Genomic DNA, 25,254 nt, shown 5'->3' on the forward strand with positions numbered 1-25,254 from the left:
AGAGAGAGAGAGAGAGAGAGAGAGAGAGAGAGAGAGAGAGAGAGAGACGAAGTTTAGCACACAATGAGTAAACAATGAACAAACTCTGCCGCGCAGAGTTTTTGTAGCAACATTTTTGGAGGCTGAGAGCGATTCTATGCATTCTACTTATATGACTATAAACGCTGCAATTGCTTTAGCATTCGATCTCTCGATGAAATAGCGGCAAATCATAATCGCAAACACGTTGGCAGCACTGCACGTGTAGTGAATCGTAGCGGTTGGTGTCAGTCGAGAATCGACATCGACGTCAACGTTCGCGCAGTCGGTAAATAGTGTGGAAGTGGGGACGAGCTCCCGAGTTCCCGAGTTCCCGAGCTCTGAGCGATCCTGATTCCTGTCCAGACACCAGGATGAGGAGCTCCGTCGACCTGGAAGAATGCCTGCGGGATTCGCCGAACTTCCGGTACAAATTCGGCATTCGATCCTCGTCTCGCTTCCCATCCCACTTCTTGTTGGTTGTCAATAGATGAGTCACGGCCCACTTCCTATAGCTTCCTCTAACTTTCACACGCTTATCGCAATACATACTAAACAGGATGTATTTCGTTGTTCGCCCAAACAAAAACAAATATACCGTATAATTTAATTCAATTTCATCAACGCCCTTGTAAAGAATCGCTATGATTAATTATGAATCGGCAAGCATTGTGAATTTCTAGGTTTCATTTTTTACTTCTAGGAAACAATTAGAAGATGAAGAAAACGACTTGGATTCTTTAGAAAGCAAATTAGACAAAGTTCTAAAGACATGCAGCTTAATGATTGATAATGGAAAAACTTACGTAGCCCAACAAAGGTAATTTTTGAACAATGAACATGTTGAATGTAATGATTTTAACAGGTCGATCAATATCGTTTCATATTTGCAGCTTATTTGCAAATTCCTTGTGGGAATTGAGTCTTCAGTTCAACGATGAGCCTAAAGTGATGTCCTCTCTAAATAGATTTAATCATGTGCTTCAAGAAATGAATAAATTTCATACTATCTTGCTAGATCAAGCTTCCAGAACAGTTCTCAAGAATCTCACTACGTTTGTTAAAGTGTAAGATTAATAATATTTATAGCTTAATTTTCGATTAATTATCAAGTCGGTTTTAATTATTTATCGGTCTCAATTTTCAGTAATATTAAAAGTGTCAAAGAAAGTAAGCATCACTTTGAAAAAATTTCAAATGATTTAGACGCAGCTTTATTGAAAAATTCTCAAGTATCTAAAAATCGACCTATGGATATAGAAGAGACGGATAATTTACTAACGGCTACCAGATCTTGTTTTCGTCATACTGCACTTGATTACGTCCATGCTCTTACAATGCTAAAAGCGAAAAAAAAACATGAAGTATTAGCCACTGTAGGTTTTTTTCATTATTGATTTATTCACTTAATAACACATTCATCAAATCCAATTTTTTTTCAGTTTTTGTCATACATGCATGCTTGCTGTACTTTCTACCACCAAGGGGCTGATTTTTGCGAAGATTTAGATTCTTTTCTAAAGAATTTAGCTGAGGATGTATGCATTTATTTATGCACTTGTGCATATATATATTAATAAACATATGCAGTTATTATTTATTGAAATATAATGAAATTTCAGGTGACACTGATGCGTGTAGATTCGAAAGATTTAGAAAAAGAAATGGAAAATCGTCATACAGTGGTTAATAGTTTCGATAGTGTGTTACCAAGTTGTAACTCTCACAGAGATAGTGAAGGAGGTGATACGATGACACTCACTGCCAAAAATTCAACTAAACCTAGAATGCAAGGTTATTTATATAAAAGGACATCGAATGCATTTAAAACATGGAATAGAAGATGGTTTTACCTTTATGATAACCAACTTGTTTATAGGCAAGTGAAAACAGTTTTTTCGATTATATGACTATGTAATTTATGTATAATAGACAAATTTCTCAATATATATATTTTTTTATAACCTTTTATTTATCAATTTATTACTTTCATAGGAAGCGAACTGGAGAGGAACAGGTAACAGTGATGGAAGAGGATCTTAGATTGTGTACTGTTAAATATGTATTAGATGGAGAGAGACGGTTTTGTTTTGAAGTCCTCTCTCCTTCAAAGTAAGAAATTGTTATGCTAAAATACTGTTCTCATTATCACTAGTGTATTAAAAGTCTTTATATAATTAAATCAAACTATTTACATTTCAGAAGTCATATGTTACAAGCTGACTCTGAAGACATGCTGAACTCGTGGATAAAAGCCCTTCAAAGTGGAATACGAGTTGCTATTCAAAGGGGGCTCAGCACTTTAGCGATATCAGATTCTAACGCACAAGCTTTACCTGTTGCTAAAACGACCCAGTCTAATAACACCAAAATGAACCATACCAAGAAAGTTAGGTAAGTGAAATATTAGCTATTTAAAAATCCAATCACTGAAAGCAAGATTTTAGTACATCATCATGAACTATTTTTTTTAGAATGTGGGAACAACTTCTAAGTATTCCTGGCAATAATGTGTGCTGTGATTGTAGCAGTGCAAATCCCAGATGGGCTAGTATCAATCTAGGCATTACATTATGTATAGGTAAAGTCAACTTTACATCACGCTGAATTAATTTACACAATATTGAAGACACCATATCATTGATATTATATTGCATATTTGGTTAGAATGTTCGGGAGTGCATCGCTCGTTGGGAGTTCACCATAGTAAAGTTAGATCATTGACACTTGACGAATGGGAAGGAGATGCTGTGAAAGTGATGGCAGAACTTGGAAATCGAATTGTAAATCAAGTATATGAAGCAACTGTAAACGAGAATTCATCTATTCCAAAAGCGTCACCAAACTGTCCTTCGTAATATTATTGAATTTAATATTAACATTAGTACTAAACTATTAGAGATATTTGTATTTCAATTTATTAAAATATTTTAGTGTTATTCGAGAAGCCTGGATCAAGAGTAAATATGTATCTTTAGCGTTTGTTAGTGATTTGAATATAACAAAAGAATCAAATGGTCGACAGACTCGTGTAGACAGTAAAATTGAACCGAATGACAGCAAAATTTCCGATGACACTAATAGAAAATGGTCTGTAAGAAAAGTCAGGCGCCGTCCTCGGTCCAGACCACGCAATAGACAACCAATCAAAGAAGTAGATTTAAGCGATGATGATGATGATGAGGCAAAAGGTAATTCCAGTTACTTGAATATTTAATACGGTATATATTCTGATTTAAGCTGCATTATTTTAACGTGTTTTGTTTCTTGTAATTTAAGTTGCCCCATCAAAGCAATCGAATGCTTTACACAGTGAATCACAAACCAGCAAAGATATGAATCATAAACCAGATACTGTTAAAAAAAATGATCGTAATGTGTTATTAATTGGGACCGAGTTAAACATGACTGAGCCACCAATTGGAATTGCGCTACCGAGCGATCAAGATTCAACAGAAGGAGAAGGAGAGTCTGATGACATAGGTTAATAAAGTGAAATTAGAAAATTCTCAAATGAGAGACAAACACATCTTAAGATTGTATTTAATTAGTATTTTTTTTGCAGAGGAAGAAGACATCAGTGCCTTGACACCATCTTTACTATTGTACCGTGCAGCAGGAGCACACAATTTGCCTGTAATGTGTAGAGCTTTTGCCTTGCGTGCTGATCCTCATATACCGCACCCACAACCCGCTCATCATGGTCGCACTCCGCTTCATGCAGCCGTCATTAGTGTATGTTTTATTTCGTAGAGTAAATAAAAAAATTCAATTACATTTATACTAATTTGTTGTCAATTTCAGGGTTCCGTGATGGCTTGTTCTTATCTTCTGATGAATGGCTCTCGCATTAATGTACAAGATTCTTTGGGGAAAACACCCTTGCATTTAGCTACAGAATCAGGGAACACTGCACAGGTACATATTGTATTAATTTTTTATTTATCTATGTATATTACAATAATGGGGACCGAAATTTGGATTTTCGAATAAGCATACATACTTAGTTGTAATACAAATTATTGTTTTCGTGAAAAAATATATACAGTGGAACCTTGAATTACGAGTGCTTCGAAATACGACCAATATTTTGACGTGATATACGAGCTGTACGCATTCATACAATAATAAGGAGGTGATCTTGATAGAAGTTGAGAAGTAAATCATCAAGAAGCACCAACAAGGTATTCGAGTGGCTGACATCGTAAGATTTTATAATAAATTACATTACGAGCATGTTTCCGGAGCCAACGCTCGTAAATCGAGGTTCCCCTGTATGTAGATAAAATCGTGGATTGGCCACATCTGATTTTTTTCTGTGATTATGTATTCTTAATTTATTTTATTTTTAGGTTTGCTTACTGCTTCGGTACAAAGCTGATCAAAACATTAAAGATAATGATGGAAATACTCCATTAGATATTGCGGTTAACAATGCTAATGCAGATATTGTAACATTGTTAGTGCTTGTTAAAATATCGTAATAGGTAAATTTAAAATAACTTTTTGTTACTCGTACTTTTACTTTTACAGATTGCGATTGACCAAATTGAATGATGAAATGAAAGAGTCTGACATGGGGGCTCTAGGTGATGAAACGTATAATGAAGTATTTCGGGATTATACCCAAATGGCGCATTCGCATCCAGAAAGACTTATAAGATCTAATCACAGGGATAGTCTTAATTGTGAAAATTTACCAAGTAGTGAGAATGTATCGAATAAATAATAGTAAATATCATAATTGTCAAAAATTTCCAACTCAGAGTCCAACTCAAATAATATTAAGTTGCTCCTGTGATCTTAACAATCTCACTTATAAATTTTGTAATTTGATAATTATATATTTTTGTGTTGTTTTAGTATTATATATTATTGTATAATCACAATGAATTTTTTTTTAGAGTATTTATCCTGTGAATAGGGTACTGAAGTATGCATCTTTGTATATGCATTTGTTGGAACTATTGCCTTTTGAAGGGTTCGGTTAATTATAAATAAAAACTTACATGTAGAAGTTTGAAAAACTACTTACTAATTTTAGCTTTCGTCTCACGACATCGATCTGTTGGAAATCAAAAACTGTTTGCATGTAATAAATCTTGAATACTACAATACTTTAAGATTTATAATAAATTATTAGCATGTAATGACTTACCTTAAAGTTTTATAATCAAAAATTAATAACTTGTGTATGTTTCTATCATTATGCCAGACTCTTTTTGTATCAAATTACAATAAATGTCAAAATACTCGTTACGCATGCTCTCTGTCTTGCCGTTTTTAAAAAATTATTTTTGATGCTTTTACATACAGTATTTTGGCTTGACTATATCGAATCTATCATTATGTACACATGTATGTACTAAGCACATATTTTTTAACATTCCAAATTTTGTATAATATGTAAAATTATACAAACATTGCACTTTCCAAAGCAAAAACTTCTAACATTTGCCAAATGTAATGAATAACTGTAAATGTTTATTTATGTTATTTGTAATATTATTATACCATGTGTTTATGAATTTATTGCAAAATAAAAATATTAGCCGTATTTAGATGTTTTGCATTGCTTATCAATTATCTATCTTATGAAATCTTAATTTATAAATTGAAATGAAATCAAACACAGATCCTCTATTGTGCATTTTTTTATTTATTTCAAGAACTGTCTTATACATACAAGGCTGACAATATACAATACGGTTTTTGCCATTTTTTAATATTAACAAATAATATTTTTACAATATGTAATTTTAAAAGTAGTATATTACAATATAATCATATAATACAAATAAGTTTACACTTAATCCATTGTGTCTTATTTAAATTAAATTAATTCAATTAGACAATTGTGGAAGTCTGTACACTAATACTACGCGATTTCAGTAAAACTGTTTTGTATGGTAAGCATGAAAACAGTCGCCTACATGTAAAGGTACTTTACAATGTCCGCACATTCGACCCGTATCTTTCCGTTTATGATGTGACGCGCACACTCTGCATCGTTTTCTGACCTGAGATTTAGTATAGATACTAAAAATTTTGACCATGGTGTGTTTATTCATATCGCCCGAAAGTCTGTCTGGTGGATCTTCGCGAGGAACGCGTGCAGAGTATACTGGAACAGTTCTATTAATTTCATCAATGCTTTTCGTCGATAAATCATCGTTTAAATAGCTTTGATTCAGCCACGCTCTAGCAATGCCCAACACAAACTCATCATATCTCATTTTATTGTTCGAATTCACATGGACATATATGTGGAAAGCATTAAACATGGCGCAATTGAAGAGGTGCATCACTAGTTTTCTCGTACAGTCTTTAGTTTTGCGGCTGATAGGTGGAAACGCAGCATTAGGATTACCATAAGGTCGTTTAATATACTTGTTAAAGTCTATTAATGATTTTGGTTTTGGAATACATGCCATTCCGGGAAGTTCTTTCAGTGTGTATTGCATTTCTGAACCGTGGACGGTAGAAATCATTTGTAGATTATTTTTTCCAACGCCTTTCCAGACTTGCAGCAGTATCGGACCCCTGTGTCGAAATTTTGATTGATACAATTCTAAGTTGGGATTCTTCAAGGCATCTGGAAAACCTTGATTTTTTCTAATGGTTCCACACACTCCGATTTTCATGTCGTGTAACTTTTTCGCCAACTTAACACTAGTGTAATAATTATGCATATAAACATGATGCCATAAGCGTGAACTACAATATAAGGTTGCCAAAATAGAATTTTCTGATTTGATTTCGTCAGCTGTAAACAACTTCATGTTACATATGTATCCCGTATCTGCTTCACACAACATTCTTGAATGGATGCCTGGTTTGTTAACAGCATTTGGATTATAAACTTTAAAATTTAATTTCCCTCGCCAAGGAACTACACTTTCTTGCAGAACTAGATCTTGTTTTGGTTTGTAAACGGTTTGAAATTTCTTCGAGAAATAATTTATTATTTTTCGAATTCTAAACAAAATGTTTGGATTTTCACATTCATCGTCATTATTGTCAAAACTTAAATAACGTAACATTTGTAAAAACCTATTTCGGCTCATTGTTCTCGGAAAAATAGAAGTCTTGATCAACGGGTCTGTCGACCAATAATCACCTATTTTCTTTTTCCTAACTTGGCCCATTATTATTAAAAGCCCAAAAAATTGTTTTAATTCTTCCACAGTAACGTCACATCCCCAAGGCGAAGATTTATCAGCAACTTTATATTTGTGAGCATTCAGTGCGTGATATTTATTTGTCTCCCGTGTTATCTTTTCGAATAGATCGCGTCCAAAAAATAATGAAATAACATCTGCAACACTCTCTGGGTCCTCGGGATGTATTTTAACACCGGGAGTTCCTTGAAAATGCTCGTTCGTTCTATTTAATTCAGAAGTGCTCCAATTTTTATCAGCGGAGGATTCTTCCACATCCGACGAAGGAAAAGTCGGGTCCGAAGAAAAATTGGCAGTCGATTCTATGTCGCTAATTTCTTCATATTTAATCAAATTTACGTCATGATAATTTTCTTCAAACTCACTGGAATTATCTGAAGAAACAATTTCAGATCCTTCTTCAAAAAAAATGTCTTCTTCACAATCCATAATAATATTTATATCAAAAAACGGAAAAGCATGAAGAGTGACAGAAGTCAAGCTGCACGATATGTTGACATCTCGGTACATCTGTGGTCCAAACAATTCACTAAGTCGTCCTTAAGCCGTACAAATGATCTTATTTTTAATTCTACCCACAGACGAACAACTTGGTTGGTCAACATTGTTCTTCTTCTTGTTAATGCCTTGTCCGCATCCGGACGTTGGCGACCACCTCGTCGATTATTTGAATATATCCGCATCGGTCTTCAGCGGCTCGGAACAGCTCTTCGGCGCTCATATCGGTCCACATGCGCATGTTTCGAAGCCAAGATAACTTTTTCCTGCCAATCCATTTTTTTCCTTCTATTTTCCCCATGGTTATCAAACGGAGAAATTCGTATTTTGGACCCCGTATCATGTGTCCGAGGTACTCCATCTTTCTCCGCTTGATGACAGAAACAAGTTCCCTGCCTCTCCCCATCATGCCGAGGACAGCTTCGTTTGATATCTTTTTGGTCCACGGAATCTTCAGCATACGCCTATAGACCCACATCTCAAAAGCTTCAATGCGGCTGATCATCTTGGTTTTCAGAGTCCACGTCTCACATCCGTGTAGTAATACTGTCCAGACGTAGCTCTTCGCGAATCTCAACCGCGTATGAAGATTGAGATGCTTGTTTGTAAGGGCCGCCTTCATTTTTACAAATGCTGTTCTAGCCATCTCGATGCGGATTTTTAGATCTTCATCTGGGTCCATCTCTTCATTCAGCCAGGTACCCAGGTATTTGAATCTTTTTACTCTTTCTATCACCTCTCCATCCAAGGTTAGATTCCCGGTGTCTGTTTGCATTCTATCTACTATCATAAATTTTGTTTTCTTTAGATTTATGCGCAGACCTCTTCGATTGCTTTCTTGATGTACACGGTCTAGAGATCTTTGCAGGTCTGCTAAATTTTCAGCGACTAGTGCCGTGTCATCAGCATATCTTATATTGGTGATCGTCTCGCCGCCCACCTTGATGCCCTCCGCCTCTTGGAGAGCATCGTGGAAGATGGATTCGGTGTAGGTGTTAAAAAGAGTAGGTGATAGGATGCATCCTTGCCTGACGCCCCGTTCTATAGGAATCTCATCAGTGAATTGATCATCGACACGTACTACTGCAGTCTGATTCCAATAAATATTTCGTAGCAATCTGACATCTCTGTCATCCAGGCCAATATTTTTTAATGTTTCCATCAGGCGAGCGTGTTGGACACGGTCAAAGGCCTTTTCAAAGTCTATAAAGCAGATGTACACAGGTTTACGGACTTCTCTGCATCTTTGGAGTAGTGTTTTCATACAGAAAAGGGCCTCTCGGGTACCCAAACCTTGTCTGAACCCAAACTGCTCTCTGCTAATCGCCTCTTCACACCGTGAGTAAATTCTGCCCTGTATTATCTTTAGTAGGATCTTCAATGTGTGACTCATTAGGCTAATTATTCTGAAGTCGCTACACGTCCTCGCGTTACTCTTTTTGGGCAACGGGATAAATATGGATTGTAACCAATCGCTAGGTACTTCGCCTGATAAATATATTTTATTATAGAGTTTTGTTAGATTTTCTATGTTATCGTCGTCCAATAACTTGAGAAATTCGGCAGGAATAAGATCCGGTCCAGTAGCTTTCCGACTCTTTGCTAGTTTTATAGCATGTTCCACTTCGGATTTCAATATATATGGTCCCGTTTCTGGATCTTCAATATGCCCTCCGGTTTCTCTATTGTCTTTAAAGAGCAATTTTGTGTACTCGGTCCATTCTGATTTCTTCTCATCCATATTTAAAATGATTTTTCCATCTTTATTCCTAAGGAGTATGAAATCTTTTTTTCTGAATGATCCTGTTGCTTCTTTTAGTTTTTTATGTACGTTAAATTCGTCGTGTTTTTCTTGTAATTTTTCAATTTCGTTACATTTATTTTCCATCCATTTTTCTTTGATTTCTTTAATTTTCCTTTGAATTTGGCGGTGAATATTTTTATATTGTGTTGGATTATTATGTTTGTGTTTTCTACGTTCTTCCATTAAATGTATAATTTCATCCGTCATCCAAGGTTGTTTTTTATTAATTATTTGATTTGTTTCAAGAAACTTTTTCCCAGATTGGGTCATTGCTGATTTCATACCTTCCCACTTTAAGTTTACATTACTATTTTCTTCAATACATTTTTGTTTAAAATTTTTATTGAGATCTTTTGTAAATTGTTCGTGGATCGTAAGATTTTTAAGCAGCTCTAAATCCAATCTTGGTTTAGGTTTTGATGCTCTTAAAATCTTTTTCAGTCTTATCTTCAATTTCCCACAAAGTAGATTATGATCGGATGCCACGTCTGCACCAGGGTAGGTTTTCACCGATTTTATACTATTTTTAAATCTACTGTTTATCAAAATAAAGTCAATTTGGTTTCGCACAATATTATCAGGACAGTCCATTGGGGATTTCCATGTGTATAATCTTCTTTTAGGTAGCTTAAAGAAAGTATTCAAGATAACATACTGCTCTTCCTGGCAAAACTGAACTAGTCTGTCTCCTCTCTCATTTCTTTCTCCAAGTCCGAAGCGACCAGTTATACCCATTGTTTCTTCGTCTCCAACTTTGGCGTTGAAATCTCCCATTATAATGTTAACATCATGTTTTTTCGTATATGTCATCAATTCTTTGATTTGTTGATAAAATTCTTCAATCTCATTTTCTTCTTTATCAAAAGTGGGGGCATACACTTGTATTATGTTAACATTTATAGGTTTTCCTGCTAATTGTATCATCATGACTCGTTCAGATAACGGAATAAAGTTTCTCACACTTTTACTGATGTCGTCTTCCAGAATCACAGCAACACCATTCTTATGAGTGCCGTCAAGCGATCCCGAGTAGTAAGTCGTATATCCATTGCAATGCATCGTTTTTCCTGCTCCAGGCCATCTAGCTTCGCTTATGCCGAGCATCTGTATTTGGTTTTTTTTCATTTCTATTTGCAGATTTTCAATTTTACCTGCTTGATACATGGTCCTAACGTTCCATGTACCAATTTTTCGTATGTTCACCACTTTGAGTCCGGGGATTCTTAGCACCCCTGTCCCATTGAAGGGACGCCGGAGACTCGGGGCCGTGGTTTTAGGTTTTCTCTTCATGGTGGTTATACTAGGGATATGAGAGCACAGTAGTTTTCCCCAAACCTTCTGCTCCGCAGAATTCAAACCGATTGAGTGGCTGCCACGTCGCTTTGAATCTTCCATCTTTTGCCGTTTTAGTATATTGCATATACTTCCGCCGTGGATGGTACTGACAGAGCTGCTGCCCACTGCCAGGGAATTTTTTTATGGAGTTTCCTTCTCTATGAAAGGTGTTACGGTACCTTTCAAAACCGGGTTGTGCTTTTGTTATTGTTATTAACATTGTTGATCAACATCAATTTCGATTTATTTTCGATTTCTATTTCGATCAGTCAACTTGTGCTTTCTGGCGAGCATTGTACGAATATTTTTCAAAGAACAAAAAAAAATCCGGAATGATGTCACACCTACATTGGTACAAATATTTCCTAAGAGACTTGGCACTGATGATTGATACATTGGAAGAAATTTATCTTTTATCGAATGCGTTCCAGTCCAGAACTCAAAATCTTGCTAAATCGAATCAATAAATTTTAAGAACTACATATCTCTATTTTTGACTAATTGAAAGAAAATCTTGGCTGTTGAAACACAAGTTGATGACATAGAATAAACCGATTCCTACAAGAATATTGATATTGAAGACAACATAGTTTATGGAAATCTCATTCGAGTAAAGTGAATCGACAGAATAGTATAAAACATGACATTTATTTATTTAAGAATACTTGGGAAAGATGACAAAGACAATGGACCCAGGGGGTTTGATAATACATACTGTAGTACAGAAATACAAACATCAAATAAAAAAATAAAAATGAAAAACAAATAAAATATTCTCAAAAGAGAAAATACAAAATATAAACTTTACTTAAAGAGGGAAAAACTACATAAACCCAAATAACTTTTACAAAATGTTTTTTTAAAGGTTTAAGTTACTAGAAGTTATGTAAACTCGCATTCGAGTGACTTTAACAAATCAAAATAATTTAACGTTAACTTATATGAAAATTTACGAATTTATTTATAAGAATGAATGTATGCAATATAAATAAATAATTTTGTAATGTATGAAATATATAAATTTGAAAAAAAATTTGGAGGGGGGTATGTCTGCCAATGCGCGAGGTTATTATAATTTTAGCAACACATAACTGTGCCCACAATGCTAATGCCTCAATCATCTTCCCAAATTTAGTGCATTATTTTGGTAAAAGTGAACGAAGCAGTTATATTGGGTTCCGTGATTATCGCTCGCGAAAAAGTCACTAAAATCCCTATAACGCAGAGCCACGCAACCTCTGGATATTCGCGGCAAACATTGTTTACGACTCGTAGAGTTTGTCAGCTACGTACATACATACATACATATGTACTTCATTGGCAGTCGCTAACTATTCCGTAAATACATATGTAGGTGACAAAATGCCAACATCGGTTTTCTCCCTCACACGCGTTAGATCGAAGTGCTGCTCGCGGAACAAATAATGCTGGGGCACTCGCCTTACGATTTTCATGGCAAAAATCGTCTTTTGGGTGATCGCAATGTGAGTAATAATCCAATTACCGTTATATTGGTGTGAGTGATTGTTATATTGGTATGTGGCGAGTTTTGAGTGGCGGTAGCTACTCGATCGATGAACAGTGTCGTGTCACGTCAGTTCGGGTGTGGTCGCCTTGTGACTGGTCTACTGTCTTTCGACTGTCTGTTTTCTCCTGTGTTCAGCATTTTTGCTGATCCGCTTTCCTTCACCAATAAAATCCTTTACTTTGCTTTGTGAAATTTATTATCCTGCAATTCTAATATACGTTCTACGTGATAATATTTTCCAACTGCGCAATCAATATTACGACAGTGACGTGTCCTATTGATCGCCAATGCGACGTTGCCCTCGATTCATCGCTTTCTATGAACAATGCAAATAATCTTTTATCTTTTAATTTTAATTTGCCTATCAAAAATAAATTTTGATTGGCATTGTAGGTATACATTTTTCTTTTTTTTTCTTGTATACATAAGTACGATGCATATTACGTGTGCACTTCCGTTAATTCGTTCACAGTTATACAAGTGTAATTCTAAGAATATACATATTTATATTTCTCGCTTTATTACATATCATTTGTTTCTGTTATTATGAATATTTATTTTTAGGTTTAAATAAAAACTAATGAAAATTTGTATCAGTGGTACAAAATTTGTTTCCAGGATTTTTAAGTGATGACAAGTTGGCTATCAGTATTGATGGTTACTGATACAAGACAAGTTATTATATTTGGAAAAATTATAGTGTTTTTTTACAAACCAGAAGTTACAAAAATGATTGAGACTCTTTTTACTATAATATTCAGATCATCAAACTCAAGAGAAAAGAGAATGATATCTCCATATGCAAACGAAAACTGAATAAATAAATAAATAGAAACAATTGTAATCATGTAGATGTCCCCGAAAGAAATTTTGATGATTCTATTACAGAGAATATAATTTGATGATATATCAGGAAGAAGAAATGTGATATGCAAGCACATATTTTTAATGTTCAATATAGGTAAGTAAGACTGAAATTAGTGGTTCAACAAAATACTTTAACAATAATAAATTATCTTATTAAAAATATCGGTTGCTATATTGATCATATTTTTCTTGACGTTAAAAATTGGTTGTGCAGTTCGGTGTTGAAAAGTTTTTTGAATAAGCCAGCTGTATGGACCGGTTTGTTAATGAAGCTATTGTTGCTATGATTGCGGCTATAGTCATATAAAGTTGTAGCAAATATGTCCATGAAAAAGTTATGGATATTGGTAAATAGATATAATTCTACGATTCTCTGCTACAATTTTTGTTTTAAGTACAATTAGGCTTAAGTGAGTTAAAAAAGTCAACTCATAAAGTGGGTAAACGTGTTTGGCAGCCAAACAGTTTGTGTGTGACATCGAGTGTGTGAACTTCATACTATGTTTACTATCTGTGAATATTCATTTACAAACTAGGCATGATGTCTCACAATGTTGGGATTCGTCCCTCGAAATCAATGTTCGCCATAGGTTCACGAATATTGATATTTTTGATTTTCACTCGCTGTGCATAGGAGATAGGTTCTGTAAATGGATAATTGTGCTCATTCGCTAATAGAGGTCAGAAACAAAAGAATGAAAGAATGTGGGCATCGAGCTGTTTATACAATAAAATCGTCATTCATGAAATGGACTTTTTTTAATTCATCTTGTCACGGAAGCATCGATTTGGGATGAATTAATGGAATACGGTGTAGTCGGCTTGGCCCTGTAATCAAAAACAAATTTATCAGTTTAATTCTGAAGAATTAAATTTGTTTAATGCTGTAAATTTGAGCAAAACTATCACATTAGGGAAAAATATGGTAATAACGGATATTTTCCCATGTAACGCAGTGTTTTTTTTCTTTTTGTCTCAGCGTTTTTTGTTTCAAACGAATATTATATATAATATAATTTGAATATAATCTTTTCCAATAAAAAATTTGAAAAGAAGTGAGTTCTGGCTCTTTTTTTTTCAAAAATAAGCCCTGGATAATACATTACATTGACTTAATTTTAATTTATCGATTTTTAAATTAAGGAATACAATTTCTGATACATTAGGTATATGTGATGTATACAATATTTATACACACAACACAGCACCAGAGACCGAATTTGGTAATCGGAGATCGCAGGCGTAAAATTTAAAACGTCTAATTTACAAAGAGGTATTCAATTTAATAATAACAATAGACGCGAATCCTTTTCGTGGCTTTCGGTTTAATTTTGTGTGCATGTCAACGAATAGCGTATTTTAGGCCTAGGATCCATTGTTGAACAAAGGATTTCGCTATCGCGGCGAAACTAATTCCTCGCTACGTTGGTATTGGTGGGTTGTATTTTTTCAAAATTAGTAATGCGAACTATTCAATTTAAACTAACGAGTAATTTTTCAATCCAACTTTCGCGGTCCCGAGCAAAATAACAACATTACCGGTATTCATAATAAATTTTCGGTAATTGGATTATTACGCACATTGCGATCGTCCAAAAGACAATTTTTGCCATGAAAATCGCGAATATGGAATATTTCGCACCCGTTAGTATGACAGTTATCGTTAGTATGATGGACTTTTCGGCTGCCGGATGGTCCGTTATAGAGATTTTAGTGACTTTTGGGCGAGCGCTTCGTAGACAATAATCACCGGACCAAATTTTCAATGCAACAATTCAATAGATTCATAGTAGTTTATCCTATTGTATATTAGAAACTAACATTAAAATAAGATAATATTATGGTAAACGGACTACTAGTCATATGTGAACCAGTCACAGGACAACCGGTCGCTCTAGATCGGTCACACGTGATCACCCGTCACACTAAAACTGGTCACACCCTAAAATCGGTCACGAGAAAACTGGTTGACCGATTTTAGGGTATGACCAGTTTTCTCGTGACCAATTTTAGTGTGACGGGTGATCACATGTGACCGATCTAGAGCGAACAGTTGTCCTGTGACCGGTTCACATTAGACTAGTAATCACCGAACCAATATTATACACGCAAAATGTGTAAAATAGATAGCAATCGTTGGATCGGTAAGACAGACTAAATATGCTTTGATAATAAAAAGCTTTTAAAAAATCGAAATCATCACGAGATTTGACCGTATTAAGATCAAGTTTTGTAATCTACATATGTGCGTGATGATTATTTCAATAAATTTTACGTCTCGTTCGCACGAGAATCGAGTCCTTTGTTTGTAATGCGATGTAAAAAAAATAAGTAAATGTTACAATTGGAATCACTTGAAGTGCTATCAAATACGCAATTCCGAACACTCGTATCGTTTCGGCATCGATGTACATACATATAGTATAATCGTATTCCCAATCTCGGATAATACGTAGATATCGAAACAATGAACGTATTTTCAATGCGATGTAATGGATGACGTATTAGGGCTAGGGAGCGCACCCGTCGCAATACGCGATACGTTCTCGCAGGTGACGGTGCGAGCGGGACACGAGATCGCATAAGCGGGAGAGAAAGGGAGAGAGAGAGAGAGTGGCTCGTGTTTAGTGACCGAATCCAAGTCGGTGCGGTCCTGCTTGGGTCCGCGACTCCGACTCGAGCGTCTATCGACGATCAGTGCCTTGGCGGTAGTCGTGCTGTGCACCCGTGTTTCGTGACGTCACGGACTCACGTAAGAGCCTTCGTCGAAGGCCCCACCCGTCGTTCGATACCTGTCGTCGTCGGCCGCAACTCCCAGGCCCGCGAGTAGGACCGGAAATGGCGACCGCAATTCCGCGATCGTCGAACACTCGTTAGATCGCCCGACACCCCACACCTGCTGCAAGACGCGTTCGACGCCATCATCTTAGCCAACACAGTACGCCATTGCCACATTTTTTTAAATCCCGCGAGTGTCGGTTAGATGCGCCCGCTAGGTGGGCGTATGCTCCCGTCGCCTCTTCCCGCACCCCTCCCTCCCCTCCCCTCCCCGCCGCGGCTCTTCCCCGTTCCCGCCTTTTTCTTCCTGTCATGCTGTTATGTAACCAATTGTCGAGGGGTCCGAATGCGAATGCGAAGATGCCACACGGGTGATTTGCGCTTTGCTCTTGCGTCGGGATGCGACGTTGACGAAAATTTAGCCCGTCCGTTGCTTCCGTTCGCCAGAGAATGCTGTGAAAACCCTTGCGTCCCAGGTATTCCGGCCTGCGTGTTCGGCCATCCTCACGATATTTTAGGTTTATAGATCCCTAAAAACAGCCATGATATCGTTCTCTGTTGAACGTCAGGTTTAAATAAAAATGTGTGTCCAGATAAGGATTTTGACGTCATATTTTATTCGGCTCGGGTTTTCTTTGTCTCCCAGAAGGTTTCACACTATCTGAAACCATTTAAAAACAATATTAATTATTCATTCATTTATTTAGAGTCGCAGTTTTCATACATTTAGCAATTATCGAACAGTATGTATGTATATATGTAGATTCAAGAGTTTGGGCCGTTTTATTTTCGTCCAAAAGTGACTCGAATCCAAATGAATTCTGCCAATTGCGATTTAAAATTATGCCGAGTGCTTTCTAAGGAGTGAGTGCTAGTTTTTTTTTTGTGGGTGATCACTAAAGCCCGGATAACCAGGGTGCCGTTCATTGTTCAAATGTTGTAAATGCATTGTTAAAGGTAATTGAACAATGAGCGGCGCGCTTTGGGTCCGTACTCTAGTGATCACTAGAGATCGGCGCGACCCAGTGCTATTTGGACAAAAAATGGGTTCACCATTGTCTATACAGTGAAATACAAAGCTAGAGAGCAAAAAGAAAAGTTTGGCCATTGTAATAGACTCATTTTTTGTTCAAATAGCACTGGGTCGCGCCGAACCTTAGTGATCACTAGTGGTCGGACCCACAGCGCGCCGTTTATTGTTCAATTGTTGTAAAAGCTTTGTTAAAGGTTCGCCGAACCTTTTTTTTGTACTCTAGCTTTGTAAATAAAGCCAAACCGCCCCGATTCCTGGAAAAAGCACGGTCTGTATCCGTAGTCTAGTGATCACAGCCCAGAAACGTTGATGACAGAAATATCGAAGAATATTGAAATAGGATATCATCGGGTAGTTGAAGGTCTACAAGACAGAAGAATTAGTAAAGACTGAAATTCAGCATTTCAAAGTCTACAGTTGATGCTGTCCGTACTGAAGAGCGCGCACGTGTGAACAACGTGTCACTTGGAGTCACGTTGACAGTCACGAGAGTGTAGGTCAGAGATGATTTCGAGTTACTTTTTGAGACGCAATTAAGATTTCCTATTCTCCGGAATCTAAATTTAAATTAATATCGTGTCTAAATACTATACATATGTATACAATTTTTTTTTTTGTATTGCTTCACATATCGGGAAAATACTCCTAAACGTACACCAAGAATTTTTTATTTATTATAATTTCAAGTCGATTTAAAGGGGTCGTTTTTTATGACGAATATTGACAATACCTTCTGAATATGCATCCAATAAATTGACGTGTTGAAACCATACTCTTATTATTGAACACTAGTGCTGTGCCCGTTTATATTTCAACGGGTGGGTTTGGAAAGGATTTGATACGTGAATTCGTAGTAACCGGTAAAAGTTTTATTCTAGAACATGTATGTACATATGTATATACTATGGGTTCCATAACAACTGAACGCTATGAAGAATATTAAGAAGGTTAAACGAATGTTTTAAAATTTATTTCACTTGTATTACTTTCCTCTAGAAACTTTTTTGCGGGTTCAGTGGTAGGTAAGGAAGAAGCCTATGATTTAATTTCACGGAAATAAATTAAATCATGAAGAGTTCAGTTCGTGTTGTGCAATAGCTGTGCGTTCTCTTGCCAAGCGTTCAGTTATCCGGTTTCCCTTATTATGGGGGTGGCACGTTATTTACTCCATACTTCGGTAAAAAAATATCAGTTAAACCTATTTTTCTTGAGCATTTCGATATACTTTTTATATATCACTACAAATGTATGACTGCAAATCTTTATTAAAAGCATTACTTTTTCATTTGAATGTAATTTATGAAGTTTTGTCTGACTTTAATATAATATTTACATAGCAAGTTCATCACAACTTACATATATGTACGTTAAAACTCTAGAGAACAATTAAAATCATTGCTGTTACTTTTATTAAAATACAAGGGTGTGCCATGGTCTGTCACTGAGAGTTGGCACGTTCTCGTACTCACACAGAAGCGCGCGAAAGGGACAGAAGTAACAGACCTATCGTATCATTATAATGATCTGCGAACAAAAATGTTGTATAAGAAAGGGTGGTAACTAGGGAGTTCATTACCGATTTTCTGGTAAATGCTCGATGATTTATTGGTAAAGTTTTTACCGGTAAATTAACAACACATATTCGATGTTTTTTATCACATTCTTCTCCGATATTTTGTATTCTGGCAACACTCTGGTTTGACCCAGTGCCACCACCACACAGATCGGCGGGCGGGAGCTTCTTTAAGTAACGAACATAACATTGATTGTTCCTATAAAGCAGTGGTTCTTAACCGGGGGTGTGAGAAGGCATATCAAGGGGTGCGGTAGGGGTTTCTAACAATATAAATTTAGTTTTGTGATATTTGAAAACTATTTAAATATTCGATGACATCGGCCAATTTTTTTCGTGACGAAAGCGCTTGGGTAGCTATAACTAAAATAATATAATTTATGGCAGGATATCGCGTCAAGCTCTCTCCTCATTTCTCTATATAATAACGACAGTTTTCTCAGAATTTGGACACCGTCGTCTCCACTGGTATACTACTTATAATTGTTTTTGCGATAGTGGCAGATAGCAAAAAAACTATAGATATATAGATAGCAAAAAACTTTTTGAGACTAGCATGTGTACCAGTGGTGGCTCGTCTATATGGGCTGCGGGGCTGCAGACCTCCCAATATAGTACAAATGCATGCTGTTTTGCCATCCATATAGGCTGCAGGGCTGCAGCCTCCCAGTATAGACATATACATGCTATTTTTGCCTGCATTTGATCACCGGTATTATACTACAGCCCGATTAATCTCTGCAGTCCCCCCTCTATGAATTCTCACGAACCGCCGCTGATGTGTACACACACGAAAGTTGGATTGCAAACGTTATCTACCAGTTTAAAGCAGACACAAATACATACTTGATTGATTCAGTGATTAAAGCCCGAATAGGATATAATGATTACACAAACGCAAGAATTTACGTTCTTTCAAATTATTATTTAATTGACCGTAGTAAACCCCGCCATGTCAAAAAAAACGTCATAGAAAGACGATTATGTTATACGTTACGGATTCACAAAGTACAACAGAAAAATATGGTACACAACGACCTCAATGCATCTTATGTTCCAAGATATTTTCAAACTCCAATCTTGGTTGGACCGTCAAAGTTGTTAGAAAATTTTAATAATGTGCATGGTTGTAAAGGTGCAGGTCATAGTCTGAACATCTTCAAAGTCAAAGAAGGCGCAACAATTCTAAAGCCCATGTTAAAAGCGTCATATCAAGTGGCATATCTGTGCGCTAAGAAAAAAAAGCTTGCAATTAATGTATTTTTCTAAATTAAAGATTCCAAAACTAATTTTACAAGGGGGTTCGGCTCACTGAAAAGGTTAAGAACCACTGCTATAATGGAACGACGAGCAACGTTTATGGTATGATATGGAACCAATTTGCAATGTGGTATTTTAAATACAACTAATAAACACACAATAGTGAAAATAATAGTAGAAGACTAGAGGTTATATATTGGATTTACAATGAAGATGCAGTAAATCAGTTTCAGATTCCGATAATGATATTGGAGTAGTTCCATTGATTCCTACGATTGCATAAAAGAAAGGCATCAGCCAGAAATAAATCTGAAGTCAGTTTGAGAAAGAAACTTCCCCAGAAAACAGATGAGAAATGAAATGACTTTTTTACAATGAAGAAAAATAAGAGGGAATGAGGGAGATATTTTAAAATGGCTTTTGATTATCTGGTGACAATTCAACCACCAAACGTTGAATCAGAAAGAGCCTTATCAATAGCCTTCTTAAACGATAAATAAAAAATAAATATTTTTTAGTCCTTTACAAAATATTAATTTATAAGTAAGCATTACCATTCGTATCTTTTTTGTGCAATATATCTTATAGACATAATAAATCATGTTTATTACCGTTTAGTTAAATATACTTGTTAAGCGTTGCGGAAGGCAAGCACCAACTTCGAAATGTATTGTCTATTCCAGGGGCATCGGAACTATTTTTGGCTTCTACTCCAAAATTTACAATAGATTCATAACTAGAATTATTTTTCTCAGATTATATTCATCCACTGTAGGAAGACATTAGGATTATACAAAAAAATATCATTTAAATTCTTAATAGTTCATTGATGTATAGGTAGTACAACCGCTTTGAGCGTTTATTACCCCCAATATTTTTATTTATACTCACTGAGAAAATTTTCCCTAATTCCGAGGCCCTGATCTATTCATATAAAATTTGAATCGCGTCACATCATTCTTTCGTGGCCTCAACGTAACTTAATTCTACATCTTCATTTACAGCGTGTAACTCGAATTTGTACATATGTATATCTGTGCACTTGATGTTTATACATTTACTAGTGTTGGACCCGTTGATTTCAACGGGTGGTTTCGAAAAGGAATTGAAACTCGAATAAAAATAAAGTTAAAGATATTGAATCGACTGGTTTCGGAAAGAAATTGATACACGAATTACGAATGACAAATTACGAAGTGATTACGAATTACGAATTACATTTTGTGCATCGCCGACGCCTCCGGCGGCCGCACCGCACCCAGCGCCCCCGATGCCTCCAGCACCCCGGGGGCTTCGCCCCCAGCGTCGCCGACGCCTCCGGCGCCCCCAGCGCCCCCGATGCCTCCGGCACCCCGGGGGCTTCGCCCCCAGCGCTCTCAATGCCTTCGGCACCCCGGGGGCTTCGCCCCCAGCGCCCCCGATGCCTCCAGCACCCCGGGGGCTTCGGCCCCAGCGCCTCCGGCGCCCCCAGCGCCCCCGATGCCTTCGGCACCCCGGGGCCTGAAAAAACTGGGAAACTGAAAAAATGAAAAAACTGAAAAAATGAAAAACGGAAAAAATGAAAAAACTGAAAAAATGAAAAATATGAAAAAAAAATTTGTTCCCCATACTGGTTGATTCATTATGTTCGGCGAGAGTTAGGACACACACACACACCCACACACACACAGATTACCGTCTTTATATATATGATATATATGATATGTGTAGATGGGTCGCATCTACGCGTTCAACGAACGAACATTACTACTGATTCATGTGCCGAACACTGCTCGGGCGAATATTCCTAGTCCGAATATGTAACCCAAAATTAAAGAAGTCTGTCTTCACTTCGGACTAAAGTTGTGCTTTTTTGGGTTATGGGAAACTTAGTGTTTTTAACCTGCTTGATTGTAGCTTTTCCTTATAATGTTTTTGAAATATTGCAATAGTTTTTGCCGCAGATAGGAGAAGGTTGATTTTACATAATAGGTCACTTTCCCATCTGTAGTTGTTCATTGATGATACCAAAACGAACATAGGTTGATAGATATCCACCATTATATATGAACAAACACTGATGCTAATACTGTCACACATTAAATTGGACGCGCTTGAGGACTGAAAATGTTTACTTCAATATTTGACGTTTTTCAATATTTATAGGAAATAAATATTATAGCCCGCTTTAAATTTCACAGAATTCGACCCTTAAACGCCAAAGAATACGGTTTATATATAGTCTCCCCCAACATATTAAGCCGCATACAGACCGGCCCAGCGAAGGCCAACTAAACCGGATTCATATCCCAACGATCGTTTGATATACCAGCAAATGTTCATGGACTTATCTCCGAACGTCAACGAACGTGGACCGGTCTGTACGCAGCTTTAGAGATAGGTCGTGAAGTCTAACAAAAAATAAAATATCGTACAAAACTCTTGAACACTGTTTCTCAAATATTTTATGTCACGGAACACTCGACCATCCAAAAATTTTCACGGAAAACTTCCACATATATGCGGAACAGTTTGAGTAATCCTGCTCTAGAACATAACGAATATTACATATTATTATCAGATATAGGCTGCACGTGGGGGGCACCCATTAAGGCAATCCCACATAAAAATACACAACAAAGAACAAGCAATAAAAAACGTTGTAAAAAAGGTTTTTCTATTATCTAAGGCTAAAAATCAGTGAAGACCGTCAGTTACCGCAAATCTATATGCAATACAAAAAACGTCCTCACCAAAACTGGCGTGTATGTATTCACTAACACAGAGTATCGCAACCCTCACACGCGATCTCGCTCGCACGCGTTAGATCTATATAGTGCTATACGCTTCTAGTGTGCCGCGGCTACACACGTTGCGATTCTCTGCACTAACAGAGTGTACTCACCAAGCTACTGCGATATTTCAATGCGAAAGCTGGTTTCCGCAAACCTATATTAGTAACAGTAACAGTATCACCCGTATCCAGCTCCCATATTTTGGGATATCCTATATCCCAGCCTTTGGGCCGGGCCGCACCGTGCGACTTGCGATCGACTTGGTTGAGGGCGACCAGACCAATGCATGCAGGTAGATGGGACATGCTACACCCGTCAACTTTTTGTCGCACACATTTCCATACATTTTTTCGTGTCGCGCAACTAGTCGGCCGACAAAGTTGCACGGTGCAGCCCGGCCCTCTGAGTTCGTCCAAATACCGCTACACGAGCGAATCCTCCGCCCCTGTATTCACCAAGTTGCATCCGCACCCGAGTCCATTAAGTTGGAGAAGAGTTACAGCAACAGGGTGTACTCACCAAATTACTGCAACAGTTTCAAGAAAGCTGAGTGGCATACAAAAACAGATATTTTCAACCCATGAAATGTATACCCACTTTAAGAAATATAAATACAACCAAAAACAAATTTTGCAAATATCACACACGCGACTTGTACATACACAACAGCTTTGTAAGCCCACTTAAAAGGTCAATGAATTCGACTAATAAAGCTTTTAACCCCCCCCCCCCCCCCCGAATACAGTCTGAGAGACCCTTTCGTTCAAGACGGTTGTCCAGCAATATATGTTGCGCTAGAACAACCCAACTTTAAAAAAAACACAATTTACCTGCATTACAAAACAAGCACAGCGCATAATAAATAAATAATAAAAAAAGGAAAATAAAATATTTGAGGACGCGTAACATTCATACATACATACTTTATACGCGGGCGTACATAAACGTATACACATGCATACATACGAAATCACGCCACACCCGCCCACGTACCCACCCACTTACTCATTAGTTCCTCCGAGATCAACCGTTTGCTGAATAAGAATTTCTAGGGGAACATAGGTTCCCAAAACACACTGCAAACCTTAGGATAGTCCTAAACGAAACTATTACCCACTAAATCCTCGTGATGCAAGGGGCCAATGAAAGCACCCCTGACGCCGTCTAGCATAACACAATAGCTGTAATATAGGTCTCTGATTAATAAATCGTAGATGTTTTGTCTTAATAACTCGCGAGCTAAGAATAAATTGGTAAAATTACATTTTTTTTAAATTGTAGTTTAATTCTAGTATTCAATTACCAAACGTCCCTGTCGGTATCCTAACAATTATGGAAGCCATATTGTAGCAATGCTGAACCATTACACAAAACTAGATTGGGACCGTGGCTTCCCTTTATCACCCCCCTCCCCACCCCCTTCTTAATAAATACCTCACAAACCTAACTCGTTTTTTTTTCTGGTATATATAGATTTTTTTCTATGTCTTTTCGATATGCCTAATACCATTTACAAGTACATTCAGGGGTTCCCATAAGCCCGCGGCCGCTTTTTGTTTAGCCCCCATGGAAATCTCAAATCCTAATACTCGTTCTCGAAGTTAGCCTCAATCTGTGACGAAAACTTCGTGCACAAAAAGATGAGTCTGTAGGAACAGTGCGGTTTCGTGTGAGAGAAGGATGCGCACTGCCTGCACGCCTTGTCGCTACTCGGCCAACGTAAACAGGTCCAATATTCTACAGAAATAATAAATGGTAAACATACTCCAGTAAACTTCGAAAATATCTAAAAAAACGTAGAATCAGGCCCGGCTCGGTTTTCCTAGTTCTTAAAATACATATACATACATATCTAATGGCTCAAGTCCTAAAAAATTTGGAGACCCCTAAAATAATGTTGACTTCACCAACCAATCCGCCAAATAGACTGTCGAATCCCTGTAGAAGCTGTGGCATTCTTATATATTGCAACTAACAGTCCCGCATAGGGTTCCGGCACTCCCTGTGTTTGTAGAGCGTTAAATACTGCATTATGACTAACTGTCTTTCTCATAATCGACGAAACCTAGGCACAATGGCCGTTGATATTATTTGGCGCACTCGATTAGTTCGCGGACTACTTGGAGATGGTCCATTGTGCTGAAATTTGTTATAGACCCTGCCTGTTCTATAGGTTGGTTTTCATCGAGAATAGCCTTTCAACCTTTCTGTAATAATGTTTGTGAAAAGCTTATAAACCGCTGAAAGTAGACTAATGGATCGGTAGTTCTTGATGTCGCTTCTATCTCCTTTTTTGTGGATTAAAATTATCGTCGCGTTGTTATATTCTTCTGGTATGGTTTGGTTTTGGATGCATTTGCTGAAAAGCCTAGCTAAGATTTTATTTCGGGGGGGGGGGGGGGAACCTCCATATTTAAGATAATCAATGGGAATATTATCCTCCCCCTCTTTGTAGTTTTTAGCGCGGCCTCCACTTCGCTATGCAGTACTGCAGCTACCCTGTGGCCGTGTGTCGTTTTTGGAGCGGAAATTTGTCCATCCTTTTTCGTGTATAGCTTACAATAAAACGTATATCTATGATTTCTTCTCTATTTCTAATTATTTC

The 25,254-nt window shown here is 37.0% G+C and overlaps 2 protein-coding genes across 2 annotated transcripts in view; both read left to right on the top strand.

Annotated features, from left to right (window-relative positions):
* The first annotated feature begins 239 nt into the window (after positions 1-239).
* Positions 240-5,829, top strand: CenB1A (Centaurin beta 1A). The gene is made up of 16 exons (XM_077432147.1): positions 240-445; positions 722-838; positions 912-1,085; positions 1,166-1,394; positions 1,461-1,556; positions 1,641-1,897; positions 2,014-2,130; positions 2,221-2,412; positions 2,493-2,599; positions 2,686-2,872; positions 2,953-3,209; positions 3,298-3,501; positions 3,584-3,753; positions 3,823-3,936; positions 4,371-4,477; positions 4,552-5,829. The coding sequence occupies exons 1-16, from the start codon at positions 393-395 to the stop codon at positions 4,745-4,747; spliced, it is 2,577 nt and encodes an 858-aa protein (XP_077288273.1). The 5' UTR covers positions 240-392; the 3' UTR covers positions 4,748-5,829.
* A 6,572-nt stretch (positions 5,830-12,401) lies between these two features.
* The window catches only part of LOC143912738 (uncharacterized), a 30,435-nt gene continuing 17,582 nt past the window's right edge, over positions 12,402-25,254 (top strand). Inside the window, exon 1 of the mRNA XM_077432086.1 lies at positions 12,402-13,325. Within this exon, the coding sequence (XP_077288212.1) occupies positions 13,294-13,325 (32 nt within the window). The 5' untranslated portion in view covers positions 12,402-13,293. The remainder of the gene's footprint in view (positions 13,326-25,254) is intronic.

Source organism: Arctopsyche grandis, chromosome 6 (assembly GCF_051622035.1).
Source record: "Arctopsyche grandis isolate Sample6627 chromosome 6, ASM5162203v2, whole genome shotgun sequence".
NCBI classification, from domain to species: Eukaryota; Metazoa; Arthropoda; class Insecta; order Trichoptera; family Hydropsychidae; genus Arctopsyche; species Arctopsyche grandis.